General features: G+C 41.6%; 1 protein-coding gene across 3 annotated transcripts in view; it reads left to right on the forward strand.

Moving 5' to 3' along the window:
* The window catches only part of prdm16 (PR domain containing 16), a 667,238-nt gene extending 653,273 nt beyond the window's left edge, over positions 1-13,965 (forward strand). For 2 of the 3 annotated variants that reach the window (XM_048561011.2, XM_059638054.1), the window contains 2 exons: positions 4,199-4,379; positions 7,481-13,965. In XM_048561011.2, coding sequence (XP_048416968.1) covers positions 4,199-4,379; positions 7,481-7,615 — 316 coding nt within the window. In that variant the 3' untranslated portion in view covers positions 7,616-13,965. The remainder of the gene's footprint in view (positions 1-4,198; positions 4,380-7,480) is intronic. The other variant, XM_048561012.2, reaches the window with a different exon arrangement.
* The last annotated feature ends 734 nt before the right edge of the window (positions 13,966-14,699 follow it).

Genomic DNA, 14,699 nt, shown 5'->3' on the forward strand with positions numbered 1-14,699 from the left:
ACGGAGCCAGAATTTATAGGCAGAGAGATCAAGGGCAGAGAGATCAAAAGATCATACAACCGGGAATGAGTGGGCTGTCAGATAGTAAGTCTCTGCAAGTGACCAGGAGTGTGAGACAGTGAGTCAAGTGTCAACAGCTGAATAACTAGTGAAGGGCTGACCAACAATCTGATTAAGAGAGGCAGAGAGATAATTACAAGAAATTAAAAGTAAGGTGATGCTGGAGACAGACTAAAATAAGGACAGAAAGGAAGATGTTACAGATACAGAGGTGCATTTGCCCCGAGGCATGGTACATTGGCGAGACCATACAGATACTACGATAATTGATGAATGGACACCATGCAACAATCGCCAGACAGGAACGTTCCCCCCCCCACTTGGGAAACACTTCAGCTGGCAAGGACATTCAGCCTCCGATCTTTGGGTAAGGCAGCCTCCAAGATAAACAACACAGAACTGCCGAGCAGAAACTGGTAGCCAAGTTCCATTTCCATGAAGCTGGCTTCAACCGTGATCTCGGGTTCATGTCACACTACATGTGACTCCACCACGCCGCTCTGTATTTGTAAAGTCTTCCTTACTGTCCTGATTTGACAACATCACCTTGATAAACTGTTATGATCTCTCTGCCTTAATTAGTTTGTACAGTTTTGAATTTGGCATGTGATTCCAGTCATTTAGTTTATCTCCAGCATTGCCTTATTTTTTGTAATTATCTCTCTGCCTCGCTTATGCAGATTATAGGCCATCCCTTTGCTGGTTATTCAGCTGTTGACACTTTACTCACCATCTAACACTCTTCATCACTTTATTTTCTGACACCCCACTCACCACAGTTGTATGATCATTTGATCTCTCTGCCCTTGATCTCTCTGCCTATAAACTCTGGCTCTGTGTGTTCAGCTCTCTCACTGAAGCTGACAAAGGGCTGCGCTCCAAAAGCTTGTGTGATTTCAAAATAAACCTGTTGGACTATAACCTGGTGTTGTGTGACTTCTGACTTTGTCCACCCCTGTCCAACACCGACACCTCCACATCATCTCACCCATGGAACTGCAAAAGTCTTCCGAGCACTGACACCATACTCCAAGGAACACTTCATTTCTAATCTTTTCAATGCCCATGACCAGGTTCGCGCAGCAGTAAGCCTGTTACTGGGACTGGAGGGTTTGAGTATAAGGAGAGGCTGGATAGGTTGGGACATTTTTTTCCCTGGAGCATAGGAGGTTGAGGAGTGATCTTGCTGAGATGTACAAAATCATGAGAGGCACAGATAAGATGAATAGCCAAGGTAGGGAGTGTCCAAAACCAGACGGCATGACTTTAAGGTGAGAAGGGTAAGATTTAAAAGGGGCCTGAGGGGCAACATTTTCTCACAGTGGGGGGAATGAACTGCCAGAGGAAATGGTAGATTCAAGTGCAGTTACAACATTCAAAAGACATTTGGACAGGTACATGAATAAGAAACGTTTAGAGGGATGAGGGTCAAACACAGGCAAGTGGGACTAGTATAGTTTGAGAAACCCAGTCGGTATGGATGACTTGGACCGAAGGGTCTGTTTCCATGCTGTATGACTCTATTTCATGACGTCATGTCAAATACCTTAGTAATCAAGTCAGGGCCAGAGTGGTACCACTTCCAAATCTCAATCCAGCTAAACCCTAATCCCCCGTTTCTCCGCATTTTTTCAGATCAATGTTCCTGGTTTGTAAGCCCACGTTAGTGATAGAGGATGATAAAAATGGGGAGAGTGTTCTATTTTACAGCCGTGATATGTAATTTAATGTTAAAGGCCCCTCACTCTTCACACGCACACATGCAAAAGTGGCAGCTCAGACTCTCAAACTGTAGATTCTGTACAGCAGAAGCTATTGCAGAAGATTTCATGCCAAGCACCTCAAAATGTGACACATATATATATAGTTAAATTGGAATCGGCAGACTGTTTGTATCCTCTGTGGACTCCATTTTATGCCATCAAGACTAGAGATTTAAATTGGCCTGTCACAACTTTGTCTTAAAGATTAAGCACCAAGAGAGGCATCGTGGGGATTCTGTACTCTAGGGTTGAAAGGAGATTGATGCAATCACAATTGCTTTGCAATTTGTTTCCAATTTTGCTGAAACTAGTCTCTGAATTCTGCAGCATTATGCTCAGATAATTGTCTACTTGAAACCCAATCTAACCAAATAGTTTTGATCTGCTTTCTGCTACATAAAGAGATATAACCTTGTTTTTGACACGTTGCCACATTACATCCAAATCTCACAGTTCAGTATGTGACATTATCAGAGCTTTGAGGGGAAGATTCAATCTAACGTACGCTACACAGTCTGTCTCAGTCTGAATCAGGCAGAAGGAGGAATTTAATGCTGCTCCAATGACAAGTTTGGAGGTCTGGGGACTATTTTATTGTCAGGGAGGGTACAGGATCATTATCCCACTGCCCAATTAAATCAGGGGGTCGGTGGTGAAGTTCTTTGAATGACCCCCTTGCCTGGATGTTTAAGGATCCTTAAGGACCATAACTGTGTAATTTGTACCCCATTTAAAGGCATTATCCCATTTCCAAAAGGGGGTGTAGTTACCACATGAGAAGGCTGGGAAGGCACACCCTTTTGAGCATGCTTGCTGGTTTCCTGGCTGTTGCCTTGTTGAAATAGACTCAGTGCCTTAATTAAGGGACTCAGCGTTGGAAAGGGAATGGGATGGGTTTGGGAAGGAAGGTGAGTGGGTTCACACACCCCTCCCCCACCCCTCCAGAAAGTCCCTTCCCTTCCCCTCCTTTTCCTGCAATCCTCACGCCACCCATATTCACCTTTGGCCTCGGATCTCTTGTTGGTTCTGGGCCTTCAATGGCTACATATTAATGGAAGCTGTCACCCTCTCTGGGGACAACGGAGACCTGTCAGTCTCTGATTAGCCAGAGCTCATGGGTGGAGCGGGGTGGTGTTTCTGCCCCTGTGACCCTTCTGCAGCTGGTGGGTGAGACCGTTGTGACAAACTTTAAATTCCACCCAGAATCCCAATGAGCCCAGGTCCTTCACTCAAAGTCACATAAATGAAACAATGAAATGAAATTCCAACGAATGCAATTACACCTACAATTATAATTCAAAAGCTACCTTTTGGTCATTCAAGCTACATGTAAAACTGATCACAGTTACTCCAATTCACCAGAAACCCAAAGGGCCTGCTCAGGCACAATGTAAGAAAGGCCGAAGCTGTCCCATGTATAATTAACCAAATTACTTCTCAGGTACTTAACACTAATGGTGGAAGTTGCACTCTTAGCCTTCCAGGGCCAAAGTTCAGTGATTTACTACTAAAATTTCCCAGATTGTTTCCCTACTTTTTCATTCAGTGCTCACCTTTTGGCTCTGGTACTAAAGAAAGCCCAGAGGGAAAATTCAGTTGTAAAAAAAAAGTAATATTTGGAAACGAACATACTGCTTGTACTGGGCCTTCATTTTAAAGTATACCAGATGAGTCAGGCCAGTGTGTCTCATTTGCCAAATGAACTGTATTTTTTCCTTCTGGGAGTGGAGACTATTGTAAATCAAACCCAATTATTGACTGTCTTCTGTAAAGTGGCCTTAATGCAGATTGGCAACAAACTGAACACCTCCTTGGGGGCACTGTCAGCTTAGTCAAGGGAAGGCCCAAAACCATCTTTCAGGGAAACTGAGGATCGGCGATAAATGGATCTTGTCAACATTATTCACATCTCGAAAAGAAATAATGATTTCTTACACCACACAATTGTAAAATAGTGCCTAACTAAAGAAGTGATAGAAATTCTATACAAAGGTCACATACTGCATTCTGAGCCACGGGTGTAACCGTTTGCTATAACCTTCAGTTAGTATTCGGTATAACCTCCAGTATTTTGCCAGCGTGAACGTTTAACTTTTTAAAATGGACCAGCAACAGTAAAGACGCTCCTTTTGGTGTTTTGTTCACTGTGTGTGTCATCATGCTGCAAACACCCCCATCCCATTCAAGCTTGGGTGGCACCATTCACCGCACTCCCTTCTGTTGTCAGTCTGCCGTGTACTTGGATCGTGCTGTGCAACCCCTGCATGTGCATGCAAAGATTGAGCCAGCAGCGCTGACTCTGATTAGCGGAGTTGTGTGAGGTCAGAAGGGCTAACATGGGGTCACCTTCCCCCTCCCCCTGATCATTGGCACAGGTGTATTGCTGAGGATGAAGCTGGGCTGCTGGCCTTGGACCAGATAGCGAATTTCACAAAGGGGCTGGACCTGCGTAAGGCAGCAGAGGAGCAATACGAGGTGAAAGAGGCCGCAGTCTTTAATTCCACCTTAGACTCCGAAGCAATAAAAGAGACACTGTACAGGCAGGCTAAAACTCAGGTATGGTACTCTACAGCAGAAACACACTCTTAGTGATGAGTGACATTTTTGACTATGTTGATTTCACAAAGCTCAGTCTTGGCGGTGGAGTACACACACATGAACACAGACAAACACGCACACACACGCATGCACGCACACACACAAGCACCCACATGCACACACAGAAGAACATACGCACGCACAAACATACACACACATGCATACACATGCACACACGCACATGCGCACGCACGCGCACCCACACACGCGCACCCACGCAACGCATGCACACACAAAAACACACGCACTCATACATACTTACGTTGATATTTTTCCTGACCATGACCCACATGCCAGTACCGATTAAAAGTTTGACTTTTTGAGTGTGATTGCAGCCAACGTAAATGTTAGCGTCTGGAGTTACCAGTGATCATTTTGATTTGGATGTTGGAGTAAAATGGGCAATGTTGATTCCTGCCTATTACACATCTTTTCCAATTTTAGTTTCCAGTCACTTCAGTCAAAATGAAGATCTGAAGTGTACAGCAAACAGCTGCTTTGATGCAATTTGCAAAGTGATCCCAGCTCAGTAGTTTGCGACCACAAAGTCTACAACACTCAGAAGTGAAAGTATTACAGCAGACCTGTGCAATTTGTCTGGTCACTTTCCAAAGTAAAAGATATTGTAAAAACTGAGACTCACAGGTGAAATATGGAACGGTTGAACTATCAGTATATTGCACACTGTGACAAAGAAATATCACATACGCTATGTTGGAACAGTACCTCATAAACCATGACCACAAACTATGTGACATAACATCAAGATGCGTATGCAGTGATAGAACATTGATGTACATAGTGATGGAGTAGAATTTGACAGAACAATATTGCATACACTGTAATAGGGGGGTACGACATATACTGGATGTAATAATACAAGATACAATGTGACAGACCAAAACAACACACATTGAGGGAAGTGTACAGTTTACACAACGGAACGGCAGTGATTAAGACAGACCAACAGCATTTATACTATGACAATCCTTTCTATGAGAGGAAAAACTTGTCTTTAATTATATTTTGAGCTTATAGATTTTGCTTTTATCTTCTGAATTTATTTTTAATGAAGGATGTAATTTATGTGGCTAAATGTTCTTCGGATGACCTTGTTAAACTTGGGACTGCTGAAAATGGATTAAATACTTGTATCTAAATAATTGTTAATATATTTTAGCCTATCAGAGTCTTGGATTATAATATTTATAAATGGTAAAATATTTTAACTAAACTTGCAAAAATGAGCATAAACTTTGTTTACTCATAGTAATTAACTCAAGCAAGGTAATTTGAAATTGACCTAAGGAATCGTGGTCACTGTCCGTATGTTGAATAATCCTAGCGTATGAGTTGACAGTCCATGGGGTTCCATGTCACTGGAACAGAGTCAGATTTAGATAGTGTATCAGAGATAATGGGAACTGCAGATGCTGGAGAATCCGAGATAACAAAGTTTTTGTGCTCCTAAGATGCTGCTTGGCCTGCTGTGTTCATCAAGCTCTACACTTTGTTATCTCAGATTTAGATAGTAACATCTTTGGATAAAAGATGAGACAAAGGCATGCCTCAACATTTGTCTGCCTCTTACAAACTAACACACTAATACAGCTCTAGGTCTTAGTGTAACTGAGAACATCTGTGTGGGATTCTGAGATTTTTCTAGGAAAAGTGCTTTATGAAAGTGTCCTTTTGTCAATTTCTCATATCATCCATGACATAGGGATTCACTGACAAAGGCTCAGTTGCCTTTCTCCATTCATTGCCACCCAACTATACATAGAGTATTTATGAACCAAGGGAGATTAGAACTGCTGTCCCTCTTCGTATGCACCTAGACCTTGGGTGAAATTTTAACTGAGACAAAGCCCACTCACATCTATAGTGTTAAGTCAGGCTCCTTGGGTCTAGATGATGGTATTCAAGTCTACAATCTTCAGTCGAACAGTTAAATTAATGGTTCCATCATCTGATAGGATACTAGACAAGGTTTCAACATGAGTCTGCTCTGAGTTAGTTGACCACAGCCAGGAAGTTAAGGAAGGTGGAGGGGCAAATTGACTGTGTTTCCTGCTCTTTGCTCACCCTCATTTGAGGACCACTGCAAGTTTCTAACATAGGTTGGCAAAAGGCAGGATTGGAATAACCAGTCTAATTGGAATTTAATTTCTCTTTCCCACATCAACACTGTCAATCTCAGCTCATTCCTGGGAAATGGTCAAGTGCAAAGGTACAGATAGGCAGTCTTTGTGCACAGACCTGTCCAACAGAAAAGAGGAGCAACGAAAGGTTGGGGCAGCAATGGGGAAAAGACGGGAAGTCTTAAAGCAACATCCACATTTAGACTTAAAATAATAATGGGGCGGCACGGTGGCTCAGTGGTTAGCACTGCAGCCTCACAGCGCCAGGGACCCAGGTCCGATTCCCGCCTCAGGCGACTGTCTGTGTGGAGTTTGCACATTCTCCCCGTGTCTGCGTGGGTTTCCTCTGGGTGCTCCGGTTTCCTCCCACAGTCCAAAGATGTGCAGGCTAGGTGGATCGGCCATGCTAAATTGCCCATAGTGTTCAGGGGTGTGTTGGTTATAGGGGGATGGATCTGGGTGGTATGCTTCAAGAGGCGGTGTGGACTTGTTGGGCCGAAGGGCCTGTTTCCACACTGTAGGGAATCTAATCTAATCTAATCTAATCTAATAACAGCACCACTACTCGCCTCTCTAGTTGGAAATAGCACCTAATGCTTTATTACTGACAGAGTGAAGGGAGGCCAAAGAGCCAGGAGTTGATTTGCTCCATGTGTTCTGACAATCTGTTACTCGGCATTTCTGTACTTTCTCGGGGGTCGCCGTGAATCTTGCACAAATGTCTTAGATGGTGCTTAGAACAATGCTGTCAGAAATTCAGAGAATGACACAGCAGATGAGAAGGTTCTTAGGCCCATTGTGCCCACGCTAGCTCTCTGAGGTTAAAATTATATTGTATAAGATGTTGTCATTTCGAAGATGTGCAGTTAATGCTGTTTTTCTTTTATTCTCCACTCCTCCCCCAATTGGAAACTACAGACTTATGCCATGATGCTTTCATTCTCTGAGAATGCTTCCCTCCATCCATCGTCCCAGAACTCTCTGGATGCTTGGCTGAACATAGCAGGAGCTACACCGGAGTCGGGTACCTTTCATCCAATCAACCATGTGTGAGAGAGATAGAAACATTGAGAGAGAGAGAGAGCTCCAGCAAAGCGAGACGTGGGCCTGACCTAGCTGGGAAGGGCAGGGTTGATGTGAGGTAGGGGGCTGCGGATGCTGGCATCGAAGAGGCGTGGCTGCTGAAAGCCCAGATACCTCCATCTCCCCTCCCCCCTCCCCCCCACCTCCCCTTTCAGCTGACCTCAAGAGGCCTTACACACTTTCATTCCTTCGGTCGAAACTGAATGATGTTGCCGACCTTAAATTCCCGAAGATATTTATTCCTGTTATATAATTTTTGCACAAATATGTAGTTGGGGCTGCAGCTTAAAATAAAGAAGTTAAGAATATTAATACACAGGGGCCAGTCAAGCTACGGGAGGAAGGAGATTCGTCCCTTGATAAAGGTATCCTGCTTGTTCATCTATATCCCATCTTACGTTGCATCATTGTATTCTATTATAATTTAAATTATTTGTAGAAATAAGCAGGGGAGTCAATTCTGCAATAATGAACATGTAAATAAATAGCCTTCATTCTCTCACCCTTCCTTCCCCATCCCCATTTGAAATCTCCCTCCTAGGCATTATTTCCCTTCTATAACAAACAGTATTGTGTCTTGAACTCTTAGCTGTCACAAGAGTGATTTAAAAATATTAATATAATTACCTAGAGAAGGACCAAAAGTTGTGTAATGATGTTGTACAATAACTGTTAAATAGAGAGTCGCTTGTGCCAAACAACCTAGGATGTCCTTCTAGCTGCAGATTCCCAGACAATCAAATTTGTTTTTTTTTGTTTATTTTATTTAGTCATAGGTTTTATTGAATTTCTTCCTGTCCATTAGTGTTTGTGTTCTTGCTATTTATTCTTTAGACAATTTCCTTGCAGACATCCCGCTTCAAACAAAAAAAACCTCCAAAAATGTGAATTATATTTCTTTCTTTTTATCATAAACATTTTTGTGTGGCATGCAATGTGGAAGTGCCAAACCTTTGAGATGGGAGTTTGGTGGGGGTCAATTTGTTTTTTTTGAACTCAGTATTTTATTTAAAAGATCTGAACCTATTGTTAGATTTAATTCTTTACAAGGAAACGAATGACAAGAACAAGAGGAGAATAGGCCTCAGTAGTTGTGGTTTCTGTGGCAAATAATTATCAAGAAAAATTAAAAGAATAAAGAAACCTTTGCTTTGAAAAAGCTCCTGTAAATACGTGTGTGAAAGCCAGCAATTTCTTTTGTCCCCTGAAGTGACTCAAGTTGGTGCTGAATGATTCACTGATTCCTCTCAGTGGCTGTGGAACAGGTAATCAAGAAGGATACAGGTTCCATGCAATTATTACTTTGCACGATTGTCGGCATGTCCCTAGGTTTTTCTGTTTACTTTGTAATAAACCAAGCCAGCAGTGTAAATGCATTTTAAAAAATTCAAACAACTTTTTTTTTGCTGTCTTGAACAGCCGCTTAATTGGATCAATTCTGTGTCTATGACATTCCATACTTTTCTTTTGTAGGTGTTGTCATTATTCCCTCTTTCCAACAATGGTTCCATACACACTGTAGTTTTTCTTTAGCGACCGAGCAATGATCTGACAGGGGCAAACCGAATCCTGCAACTTACCTTCTCAAGACAATCTTGCTTTCTAATAGCTTTCCAAGCAGTTTGATGTGCCTTCATGCATGTGCTGGGCAATATTACCTGTTCGGCTGTCTCAGCTAAAGGTGAGGTACAAATCTGATATTTCTTTTAAGAATCCATTTTTACTTCACTGGAAAACAGCTGCTTGGAGGCCGTTTGCAATACTCTAATAAGGAGACAATTTTATGCCCACTGTCTCATCCTCCAGCTTTTCCCTTGCTACAATGCAAGTATGTCAATAAAATTAATTTTCACCTTTCCTTGGCCATGAAATATCCAGTCCCTTCCCTGGAGAGTCATTTAGCAGATTAAGACAATTATCTTTATACAGCTATTGAACTATTTGGTGAGAATAGACAATCATTAAATTGTAACCATGCCACAGAGTAGAATTAAGTAAACTGGCAAACTGGCACCATTGTCCTTGGTCAACGTTTAAAGTACATGGAACAAAATAGCAGGTCGCCCTGTTCAACTTGAAAGTAATCTTCAGCCGCACAATCTTCATTAGTTTCAGATTCCCTTAAGAAAATAACTCTGCCCAACAACCGGAACAAGGATCTTGAAGGCATTGAGCCAAGTAATATACTGTGAGCACTGTTTGCCCACAACTATTTCTTCCATGTGGTCATCCTTCTCCTCAAGCCGAGACAGTGAAAATCTTCAAAGGGAAGACTGTACCTGATTCTGTCTGATTCATGCCATGTTTATACACAAGCACTTTGAAGCAAAGATCATTGGGTGGGAATCAAGAGGAGCAACTTGGTCAAATGTATTTCCCCCTCAAAAGTCCAGGAATTTTGTTGCAAACTAACTTTTTAATTAACCCGATGTCAAGTTGGGTGAGTGGGAAAGCTCACCAATGAGATTTATCAATATTTTCACTTAGTTAAGAGCACTTTTATAATTTTAGAAAGGCAAAGGACAAACAGACCCTCCTAAAGTGATCTGGTTTTTCAGAGGTTCATAATCTCAGGCGTACTCTGTGCATTACATTGCTTTTGAGTTGTTAGGTTACAAAAGGCCTAGTCCACTTCTTCCAGTCTATTCTGCACTCAGCCTGCTCAGCTTTACTGCTCACTTTCACCTCCATTCATGTGTTTACACTCTCCTTCCTTATCTCAACTTCCATTCCTCATCTTACCCTTTAACTTCATGCCAACCACCACTGCTCACTCTTCATCCTCTTTCAGCATCCAAATTCTTTTCCCCAACGTCCATCCTTATGCCAACATCCATTCGCAACTCTTCACTCCCATTCCTCACCATGACCATCAACTTTCCCAAGCTTGCCTCTTCTAATCTGGAGCATACAATTACTTGAATAAAGAGCCATACTTTGAGGTCTTGCTTTAGTCTTTTCTGATCAAAGTACCCAGTTTCAGAAATAGTAACTACAGCTTGATCTCTACAATTATTAGGAAATGTTTCAGACCAAACCATTGTCAAATCTGTTTTCAGTGAATGATTTTATTTTTGAAAGAAAGCATACAATCTGAATGCATTGTAGCATGGTATGGCAACTGCTCATTAAAGACTGAAAGACGCTATACAGTGTTGTGAACACAGCCCAGTCCATCACACAAACCAGCCTCCCCTCCACTGACTTTATCTATACTTCCCACAGCCATGGGGTATCAGTCAGCATAATCCAAGACACCTCCCACCCTGGTTATACTTTCTTCTACCCTCTTCTGTCTAGGCAGAAAATATAAAAATTTGTAAACACAAACAAACAGATGAAAGAACAGCTTCTTCCCTGCTATTATCAAACTTTTGAATGGACATCTTTAATGGTAATGTTGATCTCTCTCTGCACCTTCTCAGCAGCAGTAACATTGTATCCTGCACTCTGTTCTGTAACCCTGATGCACTTGTATTGTATGATCTGCCTGTAAAGCATGTGGGACAACACTTTTCACTGTACCTCGGTACACGTGACAGTAATAAATCAAATCAAATCAAAATTGGAGGCTGCTGGTCAGCCAGTTGGGGTTTTAGACTTATTTCATCACCTGCCCCATTTAGTAATTTTCATGCAAGGCAACTAGCACTTAGAATGTGAGTCAGCACAAGCCAGAAAACATGAACAGGCTCAATGTTCCACCGCAGCTTACCTCATAAACAAATCATTCCTGGGACAGTCAGGCTAATTCTTTTCTTACACTGGGGTGTTGGAACATACCTTAAGGATCCTATGATATGTCATCCACTGTGAACAGGATTAGAGATGTTTGAGGGAGAGGGGAATGTGGTAGTTGCTCACTGTCAGGCAAATACAGCGTTGCCTCACAACAAAATTAAGGTTTTCGCAAGGAACGAGCCCTGGACTTTACATCCCAAGGAAGACTGTAGCTCTCTCTTAAAACAAGGAAGAATGGTCTATTCTCCCACTTGAAAGAGGATGACCAACAATAACTAGCCTTGAAGAAAAAAGGCCAAAATCCCACACATACAATGAGTTCTAAGTCTAACAGGCTGGTGTCTGATAAAATAGAGAAATACACCAGCAATAATAGTTACGCCTGAAAACTTTTCTTTTAGTGATTTACAGCACCAGTTACACTTTGATTTATTGAGGGTACAATTGGCCTTTGGGGATAGTGGGATTTAGGCATTAGTCAGTGCACAGCACGTTGTCAAAGTATAATTGTATAGTCACCACAGTCCCAGACAGCTGCTGTCTCATGAGGAGTAAATAACTGGTGGTAGTTTAACCTGCAGGCAAGGGTTGGTGTTGAGAACAGTGGGACCCTTCATGGCAATCTCAGCTGGTACACAAATTGAAATCATGTTGTTGGTGTCACCCTGCACTGCAAACTAGCCATCCAACCAACTGAGCTAACCAACTCCCATTTTCACAGCATGTTGTACACTGTGCCTGACTTCTACTTCCATTGCCAAAGTCCAATTTCACTCTCATCAGTTTTTTTTTCACACTTGCAGATAGGGTGTCTTGTGCATTCCAAAATGATATGCAGTTAACTTCTATGCTCCAGTTGCAGGGTAGCTTCTTTGGCTCTAATGTTAATATTAGTATCCTTAAGTCTGCAAGGTGGACCCTGGAAGGTAATTGTTCTACCTGTAAGGCCTTCTATTAGCGGACAATATGTGTATATAGCACTTCAAGTTTATTTTGACCTGTATGTAAGCGTTAGTCAATGGATGTTTCCAGCCTGATGACTAAAAGGAGTCCCATTGATTTTGGGCAGCTTGGCCATTTTTGGTATTGCAAATTTTTAACAATGGTGTGATATTATGTTGGAATCATTCTAATTTTGACTCTTAATACATTGCTTAGAAGTTTCACTTTTTATAAAATGGTTTCCAATGTTAACCCCAAGGAGGACAGTTGGCACAGATGCACTAAGGAAAGATTAGAAAACTTTCCATGAAAATTCCACTGCTCCTAGAGTCAGGCATGTGTCAATCTCAGCACGAAGCACTTGCAAATTCCTTGCACTGATGGCTGCATTAGGAAATGCCCAGTGATCAATAGGCAGTCTATTGCCATGGAAGTTCCAGGTATCCCTCTACTCATCCATCAAGTAGACCTTTGCCATTCATATGGGAAGAATTCTAATAAACACAGGGTCTGGAACAATCATAAATGCAGTATGGTTAAGATTTCTCATGACACCCAGTGCACTAAGGATATCTTCCCTGGCATGGACGATCCCTGGTAACTCATATTCAGAATGAGATAGGCTCAGTGAGGTGTCTCACTGACATCCTCAAATTCTTTCTCAACTTTCCACCATCACTTTAGTGGCTACAAGATGGGAATGGAGAAGGACTTAAGGTGGTCTTGTCTTCTATTTCAGGGTCAAGGTTCGAAAGCGGTCCCCTAAACATGAGAAGCAGTCACAAGTTCTGCTCTTCCTTATTAGGTCACGTGATGTACAAATGTATTATTTCTTCTCTTTGACCATTTGAGCCCTGGTAGGTTCAACATGAAGGAAATAAAAAAGCTAAACTGTCTCCTCCCCCACCCCTATTCATCCCTCCCCAGATATGCCTCAATCTCTATTTATGTCCTAGCTTTGTCCTTACGTGTCCCAACAAATCATTGTGTTTTTTTTATTTCTATACATTTTAAACGGTGTAGTGTTTAAAAAAAAGTCATTGTAAGTGGTTAGATTTCATTAACCAGAAAATGTTTAAGGATTACAATGATGGTGCTTGCTTCCTTTCTGTTTGGGTTGTATATTGCTTACAATATGTTTTAAAAAAAATCGTCTTCAAAGAAAATGGAAAAAAATTGGCTGTGCATGGCTTGTGTTTAGCTGTTGGTGTGTTTCTTGTGATGAAAATACTGTAGGGATGCACTTACTTGTATATGTGGTTAGGCATTGTCCAAAGTTAGGAGTCTTTAACTGCCCGTACAGAGCAGGGCGCTTTGTTAATAAGGTGAATAGTTTAACACAAAATAAAACATACACACACATTCACACACACACATATACACACATAAATTTTTGCTTGTGGGAGAGACAAGAGTATAGGAAAATGAAAGTGAGTGATTCACAGAGAAAATAAATCCATTCATTTTGATGCTTGTGATACAGTTATTATCTGGAGAAATGAAAAAGAAAATCCAACCTGATTCCTATGTTTATGATGTAGAGTAGGAATGTATACCAAATGTAATCTTTCAAAATGCTACAATGAATTTATACACAAGATTGATATGCAATAAACCTGTGTGCTTTTTATATTAAAGGGCTTCAGTGTGTTTTTCTGGGGTTTCACAGCCCAGGCTGTCTGAGGCCATTAAAGTTGTTTAACTTAAATAGCAGGTACATAGTCTGAATAAAGATTTCAATTTCCATTCCTTTGCCCCTTGTTGAGAGCTGCAACATCATCCAGAATGCTTCAATCTAGATTCACTGAGCTGCGTTGTCCTCACCGTTAGAAAGCAGCAGTGTACGACCTACATTTTCCCTTTGTTACCTCCACACTTGGCCACTCCCACGTTTTCCAAGTCAACCTTCCATCTTCTCCAATACATAAACTTGAGCTCATTTAGAATTCTACTGTGAAAACCCAAATAACCAACATTGGCCCCTGGCCCATTCACATCACAGTTTAAAACCGTCATGCTTTTTTTCAAATCGCTCCATGACTTTGACTCTTCCTAGCTCTGCAGGCTTTCCAACACTACAAGCTTTCAAAGTCTCCTCACCTCTTCTACATTGCTGTTTTAATCACTTTAGTGCCTGTGGCAGCCCCTTCAACTGAACTCTGTAATTTCCTGTTGAGATACTAATGCCTCCTGATTTCTCTTTCTCTTCCTGAAGATGTTCTTTAAGTCATTTTTTTTAACATACCTTTGGTTACCCATCCTCGGCAAATTGCATACAGCATTGTTGAATGTTTGATCGTGCTTCTGTGAAGCCACTGAGGATATTTCACTATTATCAAAATGCTGTACGAACCCAAATTATGTAACAGAG

The sequence above is a fragment of the Stegostoma tigrinum genome, chromosome 28 (assembly GCF_030684315.1).
Source record: "Stegostoma tigrinum isolate sSteTig4 chromosome 28, sSteTig4.hap1, whole genome shotgun sequence".
Taxonomy (NCBI): domain Eukaryota; kingdom Metazoa; phylum Chordata; class Chondrichthyes; order Orectolobiformes; family Stegostomatidae; genus Stegostoma; species Stegostoma tigrinum.